This window comes from Cetorhinus maximus, chromosome 3, assembly GCF_964194155.1.
Source record: "Cetorhinus maximus chromosome 3, sCetMax3.hap1.1, whole genome shotgun sequence".
Lineage (NCBI taxonomy): Eukaryota > Metazoa > Chordata > Chondrichthyes > Lamniformes > Cetorhinidae > Cetorhinus > Cetorhinus maximus.
In genome coordinates this window covers 89704644-89730406 of record NC_135881.1, presented here as the reverse complement: position 1 = coordinate 89730406, position 25763 = coordinate 89704644, and the positions used below count along the sequence as shown (strand labels likewise).

General features: G+C 43.5%; 1 protein-coding gene across 2 annotated transcripts in view; it reads right to left on the bottom strand.

Annotated features, from left to right (window-relative positions):
- The window catches only part of LOC144678765 (tyrosine-protein phosphatase non-receptor type 3-like), a 252812-nt gene that overhangs the window by 26102 nt on the left and 200947 nt on the right, over positions 1 to 25763 (bottom strand). For both annotated transcript variants that reach the window (XM_078538644.1, XM_078538642.1), the window contains one exon: positions 19335 to 19463. In XM_078538644.1, the coding sequence (XP_078394770.1) occupies positions 19335 to 19463 (129 nt within the window). The remainder of the gene's footprint in view (positions 1 to 19334; positions 19464 to 25763) is intronic.

The following is a 25763-nucleotide window of genomic DNA, read 5'->3' as shown; positions in this document are numbered from 1 at the left end:
CCAGGAATCTAAAACCCTCCCTCCTGCACCAACTCTTAAGCCATCTGCGCTACTCTCCTATTTCTCTGCTCGCTAGCACGTGACACTGGGAGTATTCCAGAGATTACAATCCGAGAGGTCCTGCTTTTCGGTCTACTGCCTAACTCACATAATTCTTGATGCAAGACCTCATCCCTCTGTCTACCTATTTCATTGGTACCAACATGTACCATGACCTCTGCCTTATCACCCTCCCCCTTCAGGATGCCCTGCAGCCATTCAAAGACATCCCAGACCTTGGCACCAGGGAGGCAGCACATCATCCTGGAGTCACGTTGACGGCCACCGTAGCACCTATCTGTTCCCCTGACTATAGAATCCCCTATTACTATTGCTCTTCCTCTCTTCTCCCCTCCTGTGCAGACAGGCTGCTTGTGGTGCCAGAAGCTTTGCTCTGTCTGCAATCCCTACAGGAACCAGTGCCCTCATCAGCCTCCAAAATGGAATACCGATTTGCGAGCGGGACCCCAGGGGACTCCTGAACTACCTGCCTGTTTCTCTTGGACTGCCTGGTGGTCATCTATTCCCTTCCTTCCTCAAGTCCCTTCATCTTCGGTGTGACCACCTCTCTAAACGTGCTACCCATGATGCTCTCAGACTTGCGGATGCTCCACAATGTCCCCAGCTGCCATTCCAGTTCTGAAACCCGAGCTTCCAGGAGCTGCAGCTGGACACACTTCCTGCATACATGCTGGTCCTGGGCACTGGAAATGTTCCTGGCTTCCCACATGGAGCACACCACACCATTTGAGCTCTCCTGCCATGACTTTTTCCTTTAAATTAAACCTTTTAAATCAATTACTCTGGGGCCCTTCATTCCTGATCCTCGTTACTACAGAATATACAAACTATAAACCACAAAAAGACCTTAAACTATAAGCGATGAAAGTAGTAAATACTTACCCGACCTTAGCCACTACTTACCAGTCATTTCTCTCCCTTGTAGCCTCCACTGCTGCAGCAGGGCAAGACCACTCTCAGTTCAATTCCCACTGTGCACCAAATTGCCAATACCCACACTCACTCTGGCTGTGTCTCACTCAGGATGAGGTCTCTCCCCTGCTCGTGTGCAAGCTCACTGATCAAGACTGAGATGGACAGATTCTTGAAGTATAGGGAAGTCAATGTTTATGGGAAACAGGCAGGAAAGTAGAGCTGAGGTCAAGGTTAGATCAGCCATGATCCCATTGAATGGCAGAGTAGACCTGAGGAGTTATATGGCCTATTCCTGCTCCTATTTCTTATGATATGTTCCTAAACATTTCATTATTAGCGTTCAAATAAAGGATTACGGTGTGCAAATCACTTCTTTTCTTAACCTTTCTGAAATAACGGGATGAATTGCATAGATTACTTTACATTGTTCAGGAAAAAAATACTTCTTGCAGTGATTTTTATTTTACATAAAATGTTCTGTGCAATCATGTTATATTTACACAGAAATTGCATTTATATAATTGAAAACACAATTTATAATGCATCAGAATCATATAGAAAATAAGGATGGTTGAACATTAATGCTCGATGCAGTTAAATTCTAATATTTCTCACACATTGTTTTCAGAGGATAGATTTTCTGTCCTGCAATTGCCTAATGTAGTCCAATAATATGGTGATTAGGGGTACAAGATTTTACAAAGTCACCTTTCAGATGTCTCCTTTCCAGGCTAAAAAGACCAAAGCTATCTTGTCTTCATATTTCTGACACTTGACACTAGGGATCTGCCATGGTGTTCGTCTGCACTGCCTCTCTTGTTTTTTGGTGACCAGAACTGGACTTAATAAGGTGAAGTTGGAACAGAACGTTGCAACAATTGTTCGATGCCTCCTATGATCTATATATTATTCTTGGCTATGAAATTCAACATTCTATTGCTCTTGTTGATTGCTGCTCTGTACAAGTTGGACATGCTTAGTTTTGCATTCTCCAAGACTCCTAGGTTTCTTTCAGTTTCATCCTCAGCTATATTAACAACATTTATGGAGTCTGTATATTGTGTCTATTTTTCCTTTTCACAAGTAACTTATACACTTGTCTGCATTAAAATTTTACATAATTATTCTGTTGACTCACATACACTGCTTATCCTATTTTTTTATCATCTGCAAATTTGACCACTTTTCATCAAGTTTCTGAATCCAGGTCATTAATGTAAATCAAGAACGGAAGTAGTCTTAACACCAAGCTCTGAGACACTTTACTAAGTACTTTCATCTACTGATAAATAACTCCTCCAACGAGTTCTTCTTATTTACTACCCAGCAATCAGTTTCTTATCCAAGCACTTCCCAAAATACAAAGGGTGAAATCTTCTCTACTTAAATCTCTCCATTCTGGCAAGGACTATTTTTGAGTTAGGAACCTAACCACCTACATTGTGTGCCTTGCCGTTGCCCTTTCCCAGAACAAACTGACTGTCCTTCTGCCTCTGGTTTCTCCAATCAGGGAGGGTGTACTGGATGATGTTCCCAAATAAGCAATGAAGGATCTCGATTTAAAAGGACCTCAGCAGGACTCCCAACAGAAGCAGTGATTACAGCATACAATTCAGTATGAAGGAGCAAAGAACTGCTGCAGGGGTGGAAAATGTGGAAAGGCTGCCCACTGGTTCAGACTCTTCCCTGGAGGTGATGATTGATGCAGTAAGGGCAAGGACAAAAGTTTTCTTCCGTGAGGATGGCAGGAGGCCAACAGCCTCACAAAGCAGGCATGGCTATGAGTCACAGAGCTGTCAGTAGCCAAAGTGTAGTGTCGAGGACCTGGGCCCATTGCAGGAAAAGGTTTAATGGCCTCATTAGTAATGTTTCCTCTAAGTTGCGTGGTTGTGTAGCAACTCTAAAGTTTCCATGCAGGGTGCACACGCGTTAGCCCCCTTAAGTTGCAGTGCAAAAAAATTTAAACGGGCTACACATTTAAACAAATCAGTCACTCACTCTCAAAGAATGAGAGAGTGCGTTGCTCATGAGATTTGGCAAGGTGAGTGTCCTGCAAATTGCAGCTGGCATTTGTCACCTCCCTGGCATTCACTTGCACAGTACTCCCCAATTGACACATCTTGCTATCAAACATACTCCTTTTTTCCAGCCTCTTCCTCAAATCGCCATCTCAACAGACATCATGCACACTCCTCCTCAACCTACTGACCTCTTGTTCCTATTCCTAATAGTTACCCTCTTCAAATGTTTACTCTCCATCTTTAGCATTCAACTTTGAATCCCAGGAGAAGCTCGCCAAGGATCGCTGCACCAGGTCCAACCAAATAAAAAGGTGCAGCCTCCTTCGAAAGCGAGTGCATCTCAGAAACAGAGAGAAAATGCAAGGAGAGGAACTCCCAAGCCAGCAACCATCCAAAACTCAACTGTCTGCAGTGTCATGTTCTATTTGCAGCAGAAACTTCTGGGTGCAGATCAGTCTTAGAAGTCACCTATGTACCCACTGAAACCCTACCAAACACCCCAAATGATGAACACGGTCATCTTTGCCTCAAAGGACAAACAAGAGGAGCAATCACTTCTCATTTTTCAAACTCTTCACCTTTTCTCATTGCAAGAAAGGAAAGACCACAGCTCCAGGATGAGGCAGAAAATCGGGGCTAGAACTGCAGCCATGGAAGAGGAAACCCTGGAGGTAAGCAGGATGGCAAAAGCACAGGCAGTTGGCGATAGAGGGATGGGGTGACCCAAGACCTGGTGATAGCACTGCCACTTGGCACTTAATGGTCAATCATGTTGAAATTGATGTTATCAATATGTTGAATGCTATGATTTGCACTATGCTATCCTGTAACTACTTCACCTACATTCAACACCAACTCATGTCTTTGATCTCCCAAAGGTGCATTGCCAGAGCCAGCACAGATGAGGTGGAGCCTGAGGAGCCCTCAGAAGAGGACCCGCAATCTGATTCCTGTCACATGATTCCTGTGGCCCCTTCAGCAGCAGACTGTGGTGGGCCTTCTCAGATAGATAGAGTGGCACATGATGAGGAGCACGTACAGGAGCTGGAGACAGACTGCAGTGGAAAGTTCAGAGGGTGCAGGACACTTTACGCTCTGATTAGTTGGGTGCAGAATCATACACTAAACAGATACTTGTGGAGCAGTAACAGGAAATGTGTGTGTTCCTGTCCAGAGGTAGTGCACAACATTACACAGAAAATGGAGGAGTCCATCTCTAACATGAATGCCATGATGTCTTAGGCACTTATCCTGAAGACTACCTTTGTTGAAAGCGTGGCCAACAACAGGGAGGATCAGATGTGCCAGGCCATTGGCTACATCTAGTCCTCACCAATCGTTTGGACTGCATGGCTGCTAGCTTACAAAACATTGATCAAAGCCTCGCCTTGGTGGCTGAACTGACATGCAACCAAACACTCTCCTGCTCTTAGTTAGCAGAGAAGTGCAGGTGAGCCAAAAGAGGGAAAATGGAGAAAGAGCTCATGGTAGTGAGGGCTCTTCTCATAGCGCCCCCCACTTCTCGGCCCATGCACCTCCACCCCAGCAGCTGCACGTGCTGTGTTCTGCCCCGATGACTGAGTCTGACCCTGCACATGTGCGAACCTTTGGCATGGCCCTCATGGATGCCAAACCCCAAAGGGAATCTGCCACAGGCATCTCATGTGTCAGGGCTGGGGAACAAGCAGCCTGCCTTCAGCACTACTAAAGCCACAAGGGGAGCATCATGAAGAAGTAATAAAATTGTATGTGGAAAAGGCCTTAGTTGCACAAAGAGATTGACTCAGGTGCTCATGACATTGTTAATGTTTCACCGATGCTCTTTACTTGTATGTAGTTTATACGAGCTACTCAATATCATGGTCTCTACCTTGGATCTCCTACTGATCCTGCTCATTTTCATTCTGGTGAGTGTAATGAGCTGCCTTCAAGAGGTGTTAAGGGTGTGAATTTGATCACTGGATGGGTGTGGTGGAGTTTGCACAGGGATCGTGATGTGAAGCTTTCAATATGGCTAGCACACTTCTAAAATGAAGCGTGCCTGGACGAGGTCATTGCAGCCTCCTCTGACACATCAGGATGCTCCTCCTCCTCCACGGATCTTAATGCTGAAAGCCCCAAGAGGCAGCTACATGCATCCTAGTCTCATGTTTGAAAGCCAAAGCACAATATGTTTTCTAATTTGTTCCCAATCTCATCTGTCCTCTGGCACCAACTCCAACCCTCGCTGCAGTGCCATGTTGTGCAGGGCACAGCAAACCACTGTAATCCTGGAGACCCTTGCTGGAGCATAATGAATGGTGTCTCTAGAGCATTCAAGGCAGCAGAACCTTATTTTGAGCTTCTGTTGTACCACTCCTATGTCTCCGTCATTGGATTCTTCACTGGGGGCAGCAGCGAGATCTTGACTGGATATCCCATGCCTACCAGCAGCCAACTATTGAGGTTACCTTGTGGAGGAAGGAGCTATGGAACATGAGGCTATTGAAGTACGAAAGAGTCATGGCAGCTCCATGGATACTTGGCGTGCACTTGCACTATTCTCTTTCCGAGTCACAAACTAGCTCCACATTAAGGGAGTGGAAACCCTTCCAATTTGCAAATATGCCTGGTCTGATGACACCTTCATTGCTATGAGTGTAGTCTATGACTTTCTGGACCTGTGAAAGACCTGCTGGGAAGCAAAGCTGACAGCCCTCTGGGTGGCATCGGTGACCTGGCTAATGCAGTTGTGGGCTGCAAGTTTGGAGATACTACAGATATCACCAGCAGATACCTGGGAGAACCCTGACATAAAGAAAATTAGAGTTGTGGTCACCTTGACAGCTCCTCTTGGGCAGAGGTCTTCTTCCAAGAGCATGCATATTTATATGACTACCTGCCATGAAAGCCTCAGAGTTCACAGGCATTGCTGTTCAGAGTTCAAGGAAGTTGATCCTTGGCCTACGGACCCTGTGCTGAGGGTATCACCTCCTTCAAGGTGCAGCCCTATGTCCATCCCTCTGCTCTGTGCAACTGCATATGGCTATGGAGAAGGCAGGTGCCTGTTGCTGTGGCTGCTGAGCTGGACTTCCTCCTTCAAGGTCCAAGCAACTGCAGAAAATGTAGACTCCACGTTCCAGGGAAGCCTAATAGGCAATAAGGTGACATTACCTTCAATGGAATCCAAGGCTCTTGAGTGAAGTTGTACGAAGTTGCTGTCCACAATGAAATCAGTGAACCTAGGCAGAAAGTATGCTCCTGTCAGCGCAAGCTTTTTACTGCAGCTGACCACAGGCTTGCTGGTTTCAGCCATTATACGATTGATATCAGATCAGTTCTCACTGTGCACCTGCCTTCTCCAACATGAAGACAGCATGGAACCCATGCACATTTGGGAAAGAACAAGCCCAGGGTTAAAAATGTTCTTAATTTTCTTCTTGCCAGACCCATGAGTTCCCCCACTGGACTTGATTCCTGCCCTGGGGAAAGCTGGAAAAGGGAACAATGACCCTGGGATTCTGACCTGACATCAGTTTCCAGGACTTTCCCATTTCACTTTTGTCTGAAACTGGCTCGAGCCAGCTAGGAAAATTCTGCTTGCAGTGTCTGAAGTAACCAGATGGGGTACGGGCAACTAAGCATATCCTCTGCTATGGATCACGGCCCCTTGGCAAGTTGCAAGGGGCGCAGCTGAGCAATGCTACTTTGAGGCATGTACTTCTACAAGAGTTGTAATTGAGAGTTATAGAGATCTTAAAAGCAACTTTCACTGCCTGATACTTCTGGAGGGGCTTTAGATATGCTCCCACATATTGATAGCTTGCTATGCCCTGCAAAACTTTGTAGTCTGAAAAAGTAGCCATTAAGATTACTCGGCAGGTGGCCCCTGCTGCTTTGGAGGCAGACCTTCAAGTGGACCATTTTGAAGACACTCAACTTCGCAGTAATAGCTAAAACAGGCACCAGAACTTATCAATAAAGTGTTTTCATCTGTTTAACTACTGTTAATCTATTGTTTAAATACTACCTTTTCTCCATTTCCCCACCTCCAAATTCCAATTCCTTCTGTGCAGTATCCATCACAGAGCCTCATTGCACATCAGATCATGCCATACTCTATATTGCCTACACAACAACAACTTGTATTTATATAGGAACTTAAAAGTAGTAAAATGTCTTAAGGTGCTTCACAGGAGCATTAGCAAACAAAACCTGACACCAAGCCACATAAGGAGATATGAGGGCCGATGACCAATAAGTAGATCAGGGATGTTGGATTTAAGGTGCATTTTAAAGGGAGAAGTGGAGAAGTTTAGGACCAGAATTGGAAAAGTGCTGGTATCTCAGAGGGTTACAGGGCTGAAGGAAGTTACAGAAATAGGGAGAGGTGAGGCTGTGGAAGGACCTGAAAACAAGGATGAGAATTTTAAAATCAAGGCATTGCTTGACCCCAGGAATCTGGGTGAATGGAACTTTGAAAGGTAGGATATGGTCAGAAGACCTATGGATGAACTTAAGTTTATGGAGGTTCTTTCTCTCCTTTGCTACATTTTACCAAGAATGTCTGAAGATTGGAATCAAACACTAATTTACGTAGAATGCGATGATTTCAGTTATTGATAGTTTCTGTCTAAAAGCGACATCCTTTTTTGCTGTATTTTAAAAGGGAAATTTGCACTTAAATTGAATGCTTTGGTTCATTTTATTAAGCAACATTAGATGGCTGTGTATTATTTTTAAACATGATACAGTGGTCTAATATAGTACAAAGGCAACAATCATCTAAATTGTATCTAATTAATTTGTTTAGTTTTTTTTAGTTTAAACACAATTTAATGCAGATTTGTGGCATCTCTTAACGGTGAAATCTCAAAAGATTGCCTCTTTCTAGCATTTAATGGCATCAGTGTCAGACATTCCTGTCTACAATTTTGTTCGAAAAGTGGTGGTAGTGAATAGACTTAATCCTTACTCAAAAAGTACAATGAGTAGATGATGCCACAAGAATACAAATTTCATGAATATATGAGATCTAATATATATGGAATTTTCTAACATTCACAAATAGCAGCTTGATTATGACTTTGTAACAAGGGTGTGCCCTTGTTCAAAATCAAATACATAACTACCAATTGCAGTATTCTGCAAAGATGTGTTTATGATTAGATAACTCCACAAATGCCAATTTTGTGGTGACTCATGCTGTTTAAGTTTCTCACATAATCGCCAAATATTCATGGCTATTTTCCAGTTAAAGGAATAATATTCTTTCACATGTTACGGTTTTGTTAGTTTGTGAAAACTAAATGACAGCCTATTCTTAGCAGCTATCACTATCATATTCATGTAAAAAGAGCTATTGACATTGCTGCAAGTTAATTATAAATTACATTATATCATTCCTGTAAATTAAAATTAACTGCCATTAGCTGTCACGTATCTGAAGTTATTTATGCTCTTTCAAAACATATGTGCACTTTTACATTTTGCAGAGGCTAGTACAAACAGACTCTTTGCAGCTCATTACTCTCAAGTTGTACTGTGTAATGAAATTCCAATTATACTTGAACATTTAACATTCAAAATATGCTCTCAACTGTGCAATCACCAGCAATGGAGATTGTGTGCTAAAATTCTTTTCCATTTTCTTAATACTTTGAAATTCAAAACTGGCTTATTGTGATGTAGTTAGATGAGTAAAATTTGAAAATATGTATCACCGCTAAAGCACAAGCAAACAAACAGGCAGAATTTGGAAATCTATATGGGGATTGTTACTGGGGGAACGAGTGCACTTCAGCTGTTAATCTTATAAGTCTTTGATTTATTTCCTTTTGCTGCTTTTTCCCCTTAATTCCTTTGACAAAAACAACAATGCCCACTGAATGCAATGGAGATAAGGGGTCAACTTCAATGCAATGAGTGTGGTATGTATATTTTCAGTGCTTCTTTTGGAAGAGATTGAAAGGAAGCATTTTAATATTTTTACTCATTTGGAATCCATTACAATTGCGTCTGTGGTGCGGATTATCCTGGCTAAAAAGTCAGTGGGGGGGGGGGCGGCATCCACAATACCAGTGGCTGCTCTGTACCAATTTAATGCTGGGAACATTAATTGTTAATTGTCCATTAACTGTTTTACGGTGAGACTTCCACCCAGTGATGGGCAACCTGGGCAAGTGAGCAGGCCACATGAGTGACCCCCTTCATCTCAGTGGGCCACAAGACTGACATCAGGCATGTGCACTAACCACGACCCCATGAATAAGGATTTGTAGAGCATGCCGAATGAAGCGTAGCGGCGCTTTGATTGGACGCAGGGGTTTCACAGTCAATGCTGTGCGCAATCAGCGCACATCTCACTTCACGTGCCCTTGCTTTGCGTGTGCCTCACTTTGGAAATACCGGTAGGGAAAAACCTACGTGGATGGAAACCAGCGGAATCTGGCAACCCTGTGCGTGGGCAATGGTCAAACAAATGTCGCGCAGGCCGCACTCAGAACCCTGATGGCCCTCAGGTTGCCCACCACTGCTTCCATCCCTACCTTGGGAGGAAGTCCTACCTTAGAGTGCTATGGGCAATTGGATGATCGGCAGCTCCGTAGGTCCAGCAGCGCTAGCTGGGAACGCTGGCCACTGTTGAGGCTGCAGTCAATCTCACCGAGGAGCCCAGGTAAGTCAGGGGTTGGGGGTCTCAGTGAGGGGGGTGAGGAGCCAGGGAGTGCCTCCAACAGGCCTAGGGGACCTGCAATGGAGGTTCCTCCCTCCTTCTCCGACACCAACCACCAGCTGGGGCAGCTAAAGCTGCTGAGCTTCCTGCATGGCACAGTCCCCTCTAACATTTCAGACATGTTGGGACGGGCGGCAGGAAATCCACCTGCTGGGCTTTATGTGCTCCCTGTTTTTAAATCCTCCAGCAGGGCAGCATGAAAAAGACCACTTCTAGACTCCTAAAACAGATGGATGACTTCAAATATTTAGTTCATTTTGATGACTTTTTCTGCATGTTTTCAGGTATGTTTCCAGGTTACTTTTCTCAGTTGTTGCGCATAACATTTACAACACCTGGCCTTGGCATTTCCATGATTCTTAAACTGAATGAATTGGACAGCTTCTAAGCATTGAAGCTACTTCTCAGATTAGGAGCATTTCATCAGATATTTCCACCACTTAACCACCTGTGCATCTAACCAAAGCGGATAATGTTGAAACTGCTGGTAGTGTCAGGAAGATATAATAATTTTCATAATGTTATTGGAATTTATTGTAGAGTAATAGTGGGGTCTGTGTCTATGTCTGTGTGTCTGTGACTTAACTGAATTAAAGGCTGCTGGTCTGATGGCTTGGAAGCAACAGAAGATAAGTTAGGTTTGAAATGTTAAGTAGGTACACATAGGTATAAAGGAAATATTTGCATTTTTAAATAAACCATACTAGACTGATTTCAAAGGAGGGGTAAATTGTTTCACCTAACTAGGAGAAGTTAAGAAACAGTGGGCCGAATTTTGCCCTTGATGGGCCCCACCGGCTTGGCGGCAGGTGGGCAGCCGATCGCCACCGCCGAAACGGGCCTCGCCGCCATTTTAAGTGGGCGGGCCAATTAAGGCCCACCCAGCGGGCTGCCCAACGGGAAGCGCTATGCGCTTCCTGTGCGGGGGGATGGAGGAGGGATTTCACATCTGTCAGAATGCGCTCTTTCACGCATGTGCACGAAAGAGCGCACATCTCCCTGAGGCTAAGTGCTTTTTCAGGGAGATCAATGACAGTGTTTCAAACTTCAAAAATAGAATAATAAAAAAATTAACATGTCCCCCTCATGTGACAATGTCACACGAGATGGGACATGTTAATAAATATGACAAAAACTTTATTAAACTTTTTAAAAACAGACATGAAACCTCATCCCACCGGTGGATGAGGTTTCATGTTTTTCCAGAAGCCCGCTGGGGCTCCTGGTCTGCCCGCCAGCCTTAAGGTTGGACAGGCAGGGCCTTTAATTGGCTTAATGATCCTATCAATGGCCTTAATTGGTTATTGACAGGTCGGCAGGCGGACAGCTGATTGCGCTGTCTGCCCCCTTCCTGAATATTTAAATGGGATGAGATGAAGTTGGGGGTTCCCCCGACGTCATCCTGCATCGGCGAGCGGGCCCCGCCCCCAGCTCGCCGATGGAAAAATTCTGCCCAGTGTGTTTATTTTTCCCAAAGATTACTGGTAAAATTGGTGCTATGATAGATTTTATTATTAGAGAGGTAAAAGTCCAAAGGCATAGTGAAACAATGGGAATTTGCATTCAAAGGGGAAAATATGTATAAAGGAACGAAGGTTGTGTGTAAGGGCAGGAATTCTAAGATCTAAAACAAGTGTGAAAAAGCTTCCAGCATCTAAGCCTCAAGCTGCTGTCTACAAAGAACTGAAGTTAAGAAAACTCACTTTGAATTGAATTGTTCAGGGTATTGTGTTTCTTTGCCTGGGTCTTTTAAAATGTGTGTGTCTTACTGTTGCCTTAATGAAAGTGTAATTGGGAGTTAGATTAACTATGGGATTTAGAACTTATCACAGTAGTAATTAGTAGATCTTTGTGTGTACTTAAAATAATTTTTTCTATTAATAAAGGTTTACTTTAGTTTTGTAAGGGACCTATAAGACTCGGTGGTCTAATTACTGCTGAATTCAAGGCACGCATTTCAAAATTTATACAAGTTACAAAACAGTTGTGGCAGTTGTTTCAAGTTTCCCTTTGGGATTTGAGCAGTTCAGCATTTACCATTGGCCGTGCCATAACAGTAGCTCAAATCTAAATGAGGCAAGAAGAAAGTTGGATAATTGTGCCTTGCTAGTTGGTGCATCTATTGTCAATACGCAGGTAGGCTAATGTATAGAGGTAAGTCATTCACCAAGGCAGTTATGTGCTTTCCTGTAGCTAAGATTAAGCATATAGGCATTACGGTTGATGCCTTGATGAAGGGGTTGCTTGTAGTTTGCACGATTGCAATGTTGAAGATTGCACATAGGTACAATTGGTAACATGGACAGGAAGCATGTCTTCTTAAAGCAGAATTATTACGTAATAACATAAGAAATAGAAGATGGAGTAGGCTATCTGGCCCTTTGAGCTTACTCCACTATTCAATTAATCATGACTGACTCTGACCTCAACCCAACCTTCCTGCACTATCCCAATGTTCTTTAATTTCATTAGTGTCCAAAAATCCAGCAACTTCTGTCTTGGATATATTTTAAAGGCTCTCTGGGGCAGAGAATTCCAAAGATTCACAATCCTTAGAGCGAAGAAAATTTTCCTCATCTCAGTCCTAGATGGCTGACTCCTTGCTCTCCAACTGTGACCACATGTTGATTCCCTACCCTGTCAAGCCCCCTAAGAATTTTAAATGCTTCCATTAGGTCAAATCTCATTCTTCTGAACTCCATGGTTTATAAAACCAGTCAACTCAACCTCTCCTCATAGGTCAATCCCCTAGCCCAGTGAAAACTAAGTTTCCAAATACTTTTGGCTTAGTTTTTAAAAAATGCACTGGAACCCAGCAAAACTGGCCTCAGCCAATCTTCAGCCAGAAGTGCCGAGTGGATGATCCATCTCAGCTTCCGCTGGAGGTCCCCAGCATCACAGATGCCAGTCTTCAGCCAATTCGATTCACTCCACGTGATATCAAGAAGCAGCTGAGGGCACTGGATACTGCAAAGGCTATGGGCCCTGACAACATTCGGGCAATAGTACTGAAGACTTGTGCTCCAGAACAAGCCGTGCCCCTAGCCAAGCTGCTCCAGTACAGCTACAACACTGGCATCTACCTGGCTATGTGGAAAATTGCCCAGGTATGTCATGTACACAAAAAGCAGGATAAATCCAACCCAGCCAATTACCGCCCCACCAGTCTCCTCTCAATCATCAGTAAAGTAATGGAAGGGTCATCAACAGTACTATCAAGCGACAAGTGGAAAGTAACATTCGTGCCACACAAGTGCCAGGTAATGACCAACTCTAACAAGAGAGAATTCAACCATCGCCCCCTGATGTTCAATGGCATTACCATCACAGAATCCCCCACTATCAACATCCTGGGTGTTACCATTGACCAGAAATTGAACTGGACTAGCCATATAAATACTGTGGCTACAAGAGCAGGTCAGAGGCTAGGAATCCTGTGACGAGTAATTCACCTCCTGACTCCCCAAAGCCTGTCCACCAACTACAAGGCACAAGTCAGGAGTGTGATGGAATACTCCCCACTTGCCTGGATGAGTGCAGCTCCCACAACACTCAAGAAGTTTGACACCATCCAGGACAAAGCAGCCCACTTGATTGGCACCACAGCCACAAACATTCACTCCCTCCACCACTGACACACTGTACTCTAGGTGTGGTCTCACCAAAGCCCTATATAATTGCAGCAAGTATTCCTTATTCTTATACTCCAATTCCCTTGCAATATAGGCCAACATGCCATTCACCTTCCTAATTGTTTGCTGTACCTGCATGCTAACTCTGTGTTCCTTGTACAAGTGCACCCAAGTCCCTCTGAACATCAATATTTAAAAGTTTCACAAGTTTAAAAAATATTATTTTCTTCTATTCTTATTACGAAACTGAATAACCTCACATTTCCCCACATTACATACCATCTGCCAACTTGCTGCCCATTCACTTAACCTGTCCATATCTCTTTGCAGCCTCTTTGAGTCCCCCTTTGTATCGGCAGCGAACTTGGATATATTACTCTCGGCCTTTCTGTCTAAATCGTTAATATAAACTGCAAATAGCTGATCTTTGCAGCACTCCACTAGTTAAAGCTCTAGTCTAGAAGGAAATTGGCAGTTATTAGTTGTCTGAATATTAGCCTGTTTGCTTTAGGCTTCTACTAACATTTAAAACAAGTGCTTACTAAAAGTATGTTTTAGTATATTTACCAATTTATTTAATGTCTTAATGCATTTATTTATCTCATTTACTCTTCATTTCATTTTGAGCTGAAGGGCTCTTTACTTGCTTGATGTTGTCATGTTTAAATTTAACCAATTTTCAATTTCTTCATCCAAATTTTCCCATTTATATTATTTTTAAACCATTTTTGTCATTTTAAGGACAGAAATCCTAGCTTTTTGTTTCAAAAATAAAAGTTGCAAAAAGTACAGCCGTTCCAAGGACATCCTTTTTCACGATATCTAAGTGTTCTCAGACGTACCAAAGTGATAATTAGCTTATTTTTCTCCATGAACAATGGCATAAGTGGTGAACGATTTCATTTCATATACCTTTCCCTTTTAGGATCAGACTCTGGAACTGTTTGGTGTGACTACAGTGGACACCCAATCCTCAACTGGGTTAATCTCATCTTTTAAAATGCTTTTTACATTGTTTGCATTTATCAGAACTTGTAGAAGACATTAATCTCATGGAGTGTTTTTAAATTGAGGGATTTTTAAGAAACATAATATTTAGGCCTGGATTTTTGCCATGATGAAGAAGCTTTCCGTCATGGCGAAAATCCAGGAAATGGCCAATATTTCGAAGTCTCGCCCTCGAACCCGGCATTTCCCACCCTCATGGGCGTAGGACTGGAGTCGGGCCAGAGGTCACGCATGCTTGATTCATGGAGGCAGCTGACCATTTAAGTCACCAGCTGTCACCGCCATTGTCAAATTTTGGAAGAACAGGTGTGCGGAATCTGGAGTGTGCAGATTAGAACAGATAAGAGGAGGTTTGAACTTGGTGGGTTTGTTTCATTAGCCAGGCTACCCCTTTGGAGAGGCAAGTTACCCCTTTGGATAGGGCCCTGGGATACCTTTGGGATAGGCAAGGCATCTACTGGGAGAGGTAAGGTACCCTCTGGGATTGTTAAGAGTGAACATGGTGATGCACTTTTCATGCACAAACTCATTGGAACTGGCAAAGAGATGTCCAGCTGTCAAGGAACTGTCCAGCTATTAAAGAACTGTAAAAGAGCTCTACAGCTGTCAAGGAACTGTAAAACAGCTGTCCTGCTGTCAAGAACCTGTTAAAATCTGTCCAGCTGTCAAGGAACTGTCCAGATGTCAAGGATCTGTAAAAGAGCTGTCCAGCAGTCAAAGTGTCAAATCTGTCCAAGAAGTGTCGAAGCTGTCAAGGAACTGTCGAAGAATACTAGGTGAGTTGGCATGGAGGGGATAAGGGCAAAGGGTGGTGGGTGGGAGGCATCGTTTGGTACTAACTTGGTATGGGGCAAATGGGGGTGGGTAGAGGGGGACTAAGTTAGCACAGGGAGTATGGGGGAAATTGGGGTTTGGTAGAGAGGTACTAAGTTGGCATATGGGGCATGGAGGAAATGGAGACTTGGTAGAGGGCACTAAGTTGGCACAGGGGCATGAGGTGAGTAAAGGGACACTAAGATAGCATAAGGGGTGGGTAGAGGGGCATGGGTGGGCATTATTTGGGCACTGGAAGTGTGAAGGGGTTGAGGGGTGAGGGCTAGATGGATTTTTTTGCTTTATTGTTATTTTTTAATTACTTCAGCACTGTGCTGGAGCACAGAGGCATGCCTTGCGTCCAGTGTGCCTCGGCTCTCTGCAGCCTGTACATTCATTCCGGGAACAAAAATCCTACCTGCAGGCAGGCATTTTTAAAATGTGTCATGCCGAGCCAGGAAATCTCCTGACTCAGCAAACCTGACCTGGGAACGAAAATCTGGGCCTTACACTTTATATTATGGCAACTTAAAAAAAACACATTGATTTACCTTTTTAATTCAAGACCTAAAGTTTGCTGATGACACAAAACTTGGCAATGCAGTAGATAGTGATAAGGATTGCTGTAAATTTCAGGATGATGTAGATAAGGTCAAGGTAGTTAAATGGGCAGAAACATGGCAGACGGAGATTAATGCACAGATGTGTGAAGTGATCATTTTGAGAGGACTAATGTAGAAATACAGTATACTACAAATGGCATGATTTTGAAAAATATAGATGAGCAGGGAGCTTGGTGTCCATATACACAAATCCCTCAAGGTGGCAAGGCAAGTTGATAAACTGGTTAAAAAAAAGCATATGGGTTTATTAGGTTTATAAATAAAGGAATATAATATAAAAGCAGAGTGTTCATGCTAGAACTTAATAAATCACTGGTTAGACCTTAAGAAGAATGATTTACACAGAGAGTTGACAGGATCTGGAATGCTCCATCTGAAAAGGTGTTAGAAAGCTAATTCCATAAACAATTTCAAAGGGGGCTACTTGAAGATGAGAAACATACAGGGTATTGAACAAAAGCAGCAAAACTGCTCCATCAATGAGCCAGCACAGATATGACAGGTTTAATGATCTTTTTCTATGCTGCAAATTTCTGAGATTCTATTTTGGTGAATTAGAAGTTGTAAACTTAAGTTTAATTTTTATTTAACATTTTTAAGATAGGTAAAATGTAAAATTCATTCTTTGTAAATCTTTTCTGTTTTGCAGTTATGCACAAATTCCCAAATCTCCCTGGCCTATCCCCACATGCCTCATCCTTCACATTGTGAAGTATTGTTTTGGTTCCACCAGGATCACATGGTTTCAGGACTTATTACAGCTTTGGTCCAAACATGGACAGAAGGGCTGAATTCCAGAGGTGAGGTGAAAGTGAATGCCCTTGCAACCAAGGCAGCATTTGACCGAGTGTAGCATTAAGGAGCCCAAGTAAAACTAAAGTCAATAGGAATCAGGGGGAAAACTCTCCACCAGAGAGCATAAAGGAAGGTGGTTGTGGTTTTTAGAGGCCTCGTCTCAGCCTTAGGACAGTACTCTAGGCCCAACCATCTTCACTCCTCCATCACGAAGTCAGATCTTTTTTTTGTTTATTCATTCACGGGATGTGGGCTTCGCTGGCTGGGCCAGAGTTTGTTGTCCATCCCTAGTTGCCCTTGAGAAGGTGGTGGTGAGCTGCCTTCTTGAACCACTGCAGTCCTTGTGGTGTAGGTACACGCACAGTGCTGTTAGGGAGTTACAGGATTTTGACCCAGTGACAGTGAATGAACGGTGATATATTTCCAAGTCAGGATGGCGAGTGACTTGGAGGGGAACTTCCAGGTGGTGGTGTTCCCATCCATCTGCTGCCCTTGTCCTTCTAGATGGTAGTGGTTGTGGGTTTGGGAGGTGCCGTTTAAGGAGCCTTGGTGAATTCCTGCAGTGCGTCTTATAGATGGTACACACTGCTGCTACTGTGCGTTGGTGGTGGAGGGAGTTAATGTTTGTGGATGTGATGCCAATCAAGCGGGCTACTTTGTCCTGGACCATGTCAAGCTTCTTGAGTCTTGTGGGTGCTGCACTCATCCACAAGTGGGAGTATTCCATCATACTCCTGACTTGTGCCTTATAGATGGTGGACAGGCTCTGGGGAGTCAGGAGGTGAGTTACTCGTCGCAGGATTCCTAGCCTCAGACTAGGGAGTATTTGTTGATGATTATACAGTACTCAGTTCCATTTGCAACTTCTCAAATAATGAAGCAGTTAATGGCTGCATGCAAAAAGACCTGGACAACATTCAGCCTTTGGTTGATAAGCGGCAAGTGACATGCCCTGGCACTTTTGTGGTGCACAAAATGACCATTTCCAACAAGAGAGAGTCCCCATGACACTCAACTATATTCATTACTGAATCCTGCACCATCAACACCTTGGGGTCACTATTGACCAGAAACTTAACTGGACCAACTATATAAATACTATGACTACACGAGCAGACCAGAGATTGTGGATCCTGCACCTAGTAATTGAATTCCTGACTATCCAACGTCTTTCTGCTATCTACAAGGCACAAGTCAGGAATATGATGGAATACACTCCACTTTCCTGGATGAGTGCAGCTCTTGCAACAGTCAAGAAGCTTGACACAATTCAGGACAAAGCAACTTGCTTGACTGGCATTGCATCTGGCATCAGTTCTCTGTGGTTGTAGTTTCTAGCATCTACAAGGTGTACTGTAGCAACTTGCCAAGCCTTCTTAACACCTTCCCCATGACTTCTAATGTCTAGAAGTACAAGGGCAATAGGCATATGGCAACACACCACTTGCAGTTCCCCTCCAAGTCACACACCATTACTTCAGACGCTGCATCAAAATCCTAGAACTCCCTACCTAACAGCATTGTGTGTATCAACCAGTGGACTGTAGCAATTCAAGGCAGCAGCTTACCTTTTCTCAAGAGCAATAAATCTGGCCTAGCCAGCATCTTCCACGTTACATGAATTAATTTTTAAAAAAAGTTAAGCTTCGATTAGCTAACACTTGAAGTACTTATACTATGCCGCTGTTTAACTTATCAATTCGAACATCAATATATTACAGGTATAACTAATACCAATATTTGCCTGCAGCAACACATGGACAAAGTTAATCCTATCGATCCAGAAGAAACTGGACTGGTAGGCAGTTAAAAATCACCTAGGTTACCTATCCATTGAAAAGCTGTTAGAAACTTGCTGTTCCAAATTTTAATCTGCTCCGAGGTGGCAAAGACATACACCCAAAAAGTCCTTTTATATATTTGTACATCGTGTTCTGATGAAGTCAATTTTAACTGGTAGTCTGTAGTTTTCCTCCTTGAAGGTAGCCAGATGAGGCACAAACAGCAATTTTGTTTCTATTTTCTTAATGAGACCAGAAGGAATATGAGTGTTTCTCCAGGTTCCACAATGACAGCGTAGGCCTACACTGTTGTGGAGTCCCTCCTTCCTGAAAACGGCCCTGGAAGCCGGTCCTGCCTCCTGCCTGATGACGGTCACCTATCCATGCAATTTTCTGCCATTGCCCATCTGTTTTAGATGAGAAGTTACCCAGTAGGATTTAAATTAAGGCTTGGAGTTAAAATAGGGTCTTGTACTGTTTTAGAATTTGGTCAATTGTACAGACAAAAGTCAATACTAAAGGGAGCACAAAGTGGAACAAACTGTGTAATTCCCTGCATTTTTTGTAAAGGCCATTACTTGGCAGTAGCTTGCCATTTCACCAATCCATTGTTTCCAAAGTAATCCTATTTCTTTTTCAAGTTCAACATAATGAAATCAAATTAGTCCAATACTCTAAAGAAAACATGGTTTTGTAAGACCACTGCTATGTTAAGACATCTTAGTTTTCCCTCTATTGAAGGGCACAAATTCATAACACAATTGCCTGTCTTTTCCCAACAGATTTTGACTGATTTGGTGTGTATTGCTGGCATCTTTTGTTTTTATTTACAATTTGGCATTTTTGCTGTTTTTCTTTTATTTTTATCCTCTGAGATTAAGCAAAGGAATAAGCAATACATTCTGAGATAAAATACAATAGTAGGCAAAAGGCAATTTGTTGGTTTTTAGAATCTAGGAATGCGTTACTCCTACCTCTAAATTAGTAAGTGTCATTTCTCTGAAAACGTAGGCAATGCTATAATCCTCTGAGTGACATGCGACCTGAAAGCTGCCATATTTGCAAACTTCTGGAGGATCTGGCCAATACTGATGGCATTTCACCTGTGACACAAAAGCAAACCAAAAACAAAAGTCATTTAAAAACTCAAGAATGAATAAGCTCTCAAAAATAATCTGAAACAAATCAAAAATGTTAAATTAGAGACGTAATAATAAATTTAATGAAAAATTATTTAATTATTAAATATTAAAACAGAACATGCTATGTTAAGCAATAAAACATCATTAGCTCTTGTGGTTACAGTTGATCTCTACAGGTCAACCACAGATTAGATGATACATCTTCATAAATGTCACAGTTATGAATCCATTTATCTGATCATGAATCAAAAACATGGGAGTGCAATGATAGTTGATGTCTATAAAACAAAGTTTGCATACAATATTGAATTGATATACAGTCCCTGCCACTTACATGTCACAGACAGTCCCCTATATTGGGGAAATGGCATTAATCATTTGTTATCACCATAAGAATCATTACATTATGCTGGCTATTACGTGCAATGCAGCACTTACTCGTTTAAAAGTTCCATTGAATTTAGGAAAACAACCGACTGAAGCTGCCCAAATTATTCCATTTCTAACTGGTCCTGTAGTTCTTAAATTAACGGTGCAAATAGCCGATGAAGAGTTTGGACAGCTTCATTCAGGTCATTTTACTGCATGAAGTGGGAAAAATTGCATATGCTGTTATGTGCAGTGGGTAATGCCTACCTATTCATCAAAAACCCTATGTGAAGTGTTCACTCCCTGCATACATCAACCTTACTTTGTGTCATGTTTACATAAAAGAAAACCTGAGAGAAATTGTGTAAAATCGAGAAGCCTAATATCTACATTTAAAAATTAAACAAATATCAACTTTTCATAGTCACAGAATGAACCAATCAAGTCACTTAAAATGGATTTGCATAAAATTTCAGCCCTTATTTTTCCTAAGTAAATAAAATTTCTAGTGCCTAAATTTCATTTCAAGCAAAATAATTGTATATTTCACAATAACATTCACACCAGACAAGTGCCAGGCAATGATCATTTCCAACAATAGAAAATCTAACCATCTCCCCATGCCATCGCTGAATCCCCTATCAGCATTCACCAGCAATTTAACTGTATCAGCCATATAAATATTGTGGCTTCAAGAGCAGGTTAGAAGGTGGGAATTCTGTGACCTTCTGACTTCCCCAAAGCCTGTTCACCATCTACAAGGCACAAGTCAGGAGTGTGATGGCATACTCTCCACTTGCCTGCATGAGTGCAGCTCCAACAACACTCAAGAAGCTCGACACCATCCAGGAGAAAGCAGCCTACTTGTTCACCACCTTATCCATTTACTCCCTCCATCAATGACACACAGTGGCAGCAGTGTATACCGTGTACAAGATGCACTGCAGCAACTCACCAGGCCTCCTTCAACAGTACCTTCCAAACCTGTGATCTCTACCATCTAGAAGGACAAGGGAGCAGATGCCTGGGAACATCACCACTTGCAGGTTCCCATCCAAGCCGTACATTGTTTTGACTTGGAACTATTTTGCCATCTTTAGTCAATTCAATTCACTCCACATGGTATCAAGAAACGGCTGAAAGCACTGGATAGTGCAAAGGGCCCTGACAGTAGTCCAGCAATAGTATTGAAGGCTTGTGCTCCAGAACTTGCCGCGCCCCTAGCCAAATCGTTCCAGTACAGCTACAACACTGGTATCTACCCAGCTATTTGGAAAATTGCCCAAGTATGTCCTATACACAATAAGCAGGACAAATCCAACCCGGCCAATTGCCACCCCATCAGTCTACTCTCCATCATCAGTAAAGTAATGGAAAGGGTCATCAGCAGCGCTATCAAGTGGCACTTGCTTAGCAATAATCTGCTCACTGATGCCCAGTTTTGGTTCTGCCAGGGCCACTCAGCTGCTGACCTCAATACAGCCTTGGTTCAAACATGGACAAAAGAGGTGAGTTAAAAGTGACTGTCCTTGACATCAAGGCAGCATTTGACCAGGTGTGGCATCAAGGAGCTCTAGCAAAACTGGAGTCAATGGGAATCGGAGGAAAGCTCTCCACTGATTGGAGTCATACCTAGCACAAAGGAAGATAGTTGTGGTTGTTGGAAGTCAGTCATCTCAGCTCCAGGACATCACTGCAGGAGTTCCTCAGGGTGGTGTCTTCAGCCCAACCATCTTTAGCTGCTTCGTCAATGACCTTCCTTTCATCATAAGGTTAGAAGTGGGGATGTTCGCTGATGATTGCACAATGTTCAGCACCATTCGCGACTCCTCAGATACTGAAGTAGTCCATGTCCAAATGCAGCAAGACCTGGACAATACTATGGGCTGACTTAGGCTGATGAGTAAAGTCCGTGCCATACAAGTGCCAGTCAATGACCATCTCGAACGAGAGAATCTAACCATCGCCCTTGATGTTCAATGGCATTACCATCACTGAATTCCCCACTATCAACATCCTGGGGGTTACCATTGGCCACAAACTGAACTGGACTAGCCATATGTATACTGTGGCTACAAGAATCCTGTGATGAGTAACTCACCTCCTGAATCCCCATGGCCAGTCCACCAACTACAAAGCACAAGTCAGGAGTGTGATGGAAAACTCCCCACTTGCCTGGATGAACGCAGCTACCACAAGACTCAAGAAGCTTGACACTGTCCAGAACAAAGCAGCCCGCTTGATTGGTACCACATCCACGAACATTCACTCCCTCCACCACTGATGCACAGTAGCAGCAGTGTGTATCATCTACAAGATGCACTGCAGGAATTCACCAAGGCTCCTTAGGCAGCATCTTCCAAATGCACAACCACTACCATCTAGGACAAGGGCAGCAGGCAGATAGGAACACCCACCACCTGAAGTTCCCCTCCAAGTCACTCACCATCCTGACTTGGAAATATATCGTCATTCCTTCACTGTTGCTGGGTCAAACTCCTGGAGTTCCCTTCCTAACAGCACTGTGGGTGTACCTACACCACATGGACTGCAGCGGTTCAAGAAGGCAGCTCACCACCGCCTTTTCAAGGGCTGCTAGGGGTGGGCAATAAATGCTGGCCCATCCAGTGAAGCCCAAATCTCATGAATGAATAAAAAAAACCAAAGGCTTCGTTTGCCTTTTTATGGCCTTACTAATCTGCGTAACTATTTTTAATGATTTGTGTATCTGTATTCCCAGATTCCTCAGCTTCTCTGCAAAATACCATGCATCTATCTGATGGCAATAGAATATATATCTATTAAGATGTTGTTCTATTTCATAGTATGACAAACATTTACTTTCTGAATCAGGATTGAAATAGAGGAGATAATTATTTCCAAAGTTTTATATCACAATGAGACAGAAAGTGGAAACAAGTAAGACTTCCTTGGCACATAAATTGGTGCAATGCGGCTACCAGAATCAGAGCTTCAACCCTGAATACAGATTGGGGGGATATTTCTTATGAAAATGATTCATTTTCATTAATGAAAATCACCAAACCTGTGTGCCCTTTCTGAAAAGAAGTGAGCCATCACATTCAAGTTCATAATTACAATATATTGTGTCTGCCAACCAACTAATCAGAAAATTAGGGCGGAATTTTACAGCCCCATCATGGCAGGGGCGGGCCGAAAAATGCAGCAAACCGATCAAAAGTCCATTGGCTTTGGCAGGACCGGAAAATCCACTCCTACATTTTAATATTCCACATTCTCTCTGTCCCTGTCTCTCTCTCTCTCTCTTTGTCTCTGTCTCTCTCTGTATCTCTGTCTCTCTCTCTGATTACAAACAAATTCTATGTCGTTCATGGGTTATGCATACCCCAAAATGGATTGTTTGCTAGAAACTGAGTTTCTTCCCTCCCCTTAGTGTCAAATGCTCAGGTCCTAAAAACGTGTAATTTCCTTTACAGCTGCAATATCTTAATTCAGTCACTTAACATGATGCTAGTAACCCACTTAAATAGTTTCAAACTTCTCAGTAGAAGTACTCAAAACTTAATGCTACACATTCGCTTGATCTTTTTTTTAAACTGGCCCAGCTTTCCTTTCTCCCCCCACCCCCTCCTTCAAAAATGAATAGATTTTACATCAGAATGGCAGTATTCGAACTTTTTTTCAAGCATTGTTTCTTTAAAAAAAATGAGAATATAATCTTAAAATTGTTCTCCATCCTCTGTTTTGCTTTAGATTTCTGGATTCCATCAATGCCATTTTCAACTAGCTATCAAAATAGATCTCGAAATGACACAGATGGATTTTGCATTTTGTACTTGTTTTCTCCATCCACCCTAGATATGCATCTTAGAGCACTTTATTACATTAAAGGCACAATATAAATGCAAGCAGTGTTGGATTCAGTGACAATCACTATTTCCATAAAGAAATCTTGCTTATTGTACATTTCCTATGAATCATATTAGGCAGAATTTTCTGTTTTCAAACTAAGTGTGGTGATGGGTGGGTTCTGCGGTGTGTATCCCGCTGTGCAGAATAGCGGGAAATCACGTGAGATTCCGCGCTTACCAGCTCATTATCTACGTTCAGGCAAGTATCTCTCCGAATCACCTGGCGGGTTGGGAGCTGATTCATTCTCCCCGCCATTTCCTGGCGGGGTCAAAGGCCTGGGTGCCATATTTAAATGCCAGCCGAGCACACACATCTCACTCTCTCCAGCTCTCCAGGTGATCTGTCTCCAGGAAACCTACAGAGATGTCTTCCACCCTGGAGAAGGCAGCACCCCTCTTCAGACAGGACATTCTCCTGGCCTTGATAAGAGGAGTGCAGACACATAGGGATGTCCTATATCCAAGGGACAGCTCCAGGAAGCATACCAGCCTCACCTCTGTGACCTGGGAGGCCATCGCAGAGGAGGTCACTGCGGATGGCCACTGCACCTGAAACATCATCCATTGTAGGAAGAGGATGAATGATTTCATCCGCCCTGCCAGGGTAAGTCATCCTTCAACTCCCTCCAATATCAAACTCTCATCGTGGCATCATGTAATCAAAGGGCTACTCCCTTCAGGGATTTCACACAACCATTAGTAGGGGACACATATCACCATTGGGTGTGTCACAGAAACTTTCATATCACCATTGCATCTATCATGCTGTACAGACTCCATCCTCAGCCCCTCTGTGGAGGGCTCGCCACATACAGGGGGCATGCATCTTTCCCAGTCTATGCTCCATCCCTTCTCATCACATGCCTTTCTTTTGTCTTCATCCAGGGCAAGTTTGCGCACTACAGGTGTGAAAAAGTGCAGACTGGGGGAGGGACGGCTGATATAATTGCCCTCGTGGAATTTGAGAAGGGTGCCACCGAGATCGCTGGGGTGGACAGGGATCGCTCCTGTGGGGAAGGGGAGCTCAGATCATCTCAGCAGCCTAGTATAGATCACACACCCATCAGTTCATCACATTCTGACTGTCACAGGGAGTGTCATACAATCTTGTAATTTGCATGCTCATCAACTAAAACTCTCTTCTCTCTCTTACAGGCACCAGCAGATCGAGGCCCACAAGGCTGCCCACCATAAGTCCCAGCCCCCAGACCATGTCCAAAAAGGAAGCCCCCAACTCCTTGCAAAGCCTTCCTTCCCCTTTGCCCCCCATGTGTTCCCCCTTAGCCCCCCATCCCCTTGCAAAATCTTTCTTCCCTTCTGTACCCCCCGACCCCTGGTGTGTTCCCCTCCCACTGCCCCCACCCCAGTCGAAATGCTGATCTCCAAATGCTTAGCCCTGTATTGTTGCACAGTGGTGTCTTTCTGGACAACAGTGGCACCCACCTGGAGCAGACCAACCCCACAAACCACCGTTTGCAATACTGGCCTCTGTCTGAAAACTGAGGCCTGCCCAAGTACCACTGCACAGTGGTGTCCTTGTGATTACGAAGGCACTCACCAGGAGCAGACCACCTCTACAACCACTGCAGTGTGGCATTCCATTGGCATCACGAGGCTGGCGCAGTGCTGTGACAGGTAGGTATATACGCTGTACTCACCTTGAAGTCGCGAGTGAAGCGAGGTCCGACCGGTGCGCACCACTCTTTTTCAAATGCGATTCAGACCGATGTGATTTCCCGCTGGCATGACTCAAGATTGGAAGTCGGCATGTGATTCCGGTGAGCAGCTAATTTAATGAGCATTCATAAGATGGTAATGAATGAAAATGGTGTTCACGCCACAAGTCACTGGGATACTTGACCCGCTATTAACCTGCCATCAGGAGAACTGCAAACTATTTTTACACCGGTGGGTTTCCAATTTTTTGGCTCCCGCTACATTCTCAACTCCCACCCGCCACGAAACCCTCTATGGACAGGATGGTAAAATTTTGCCCATT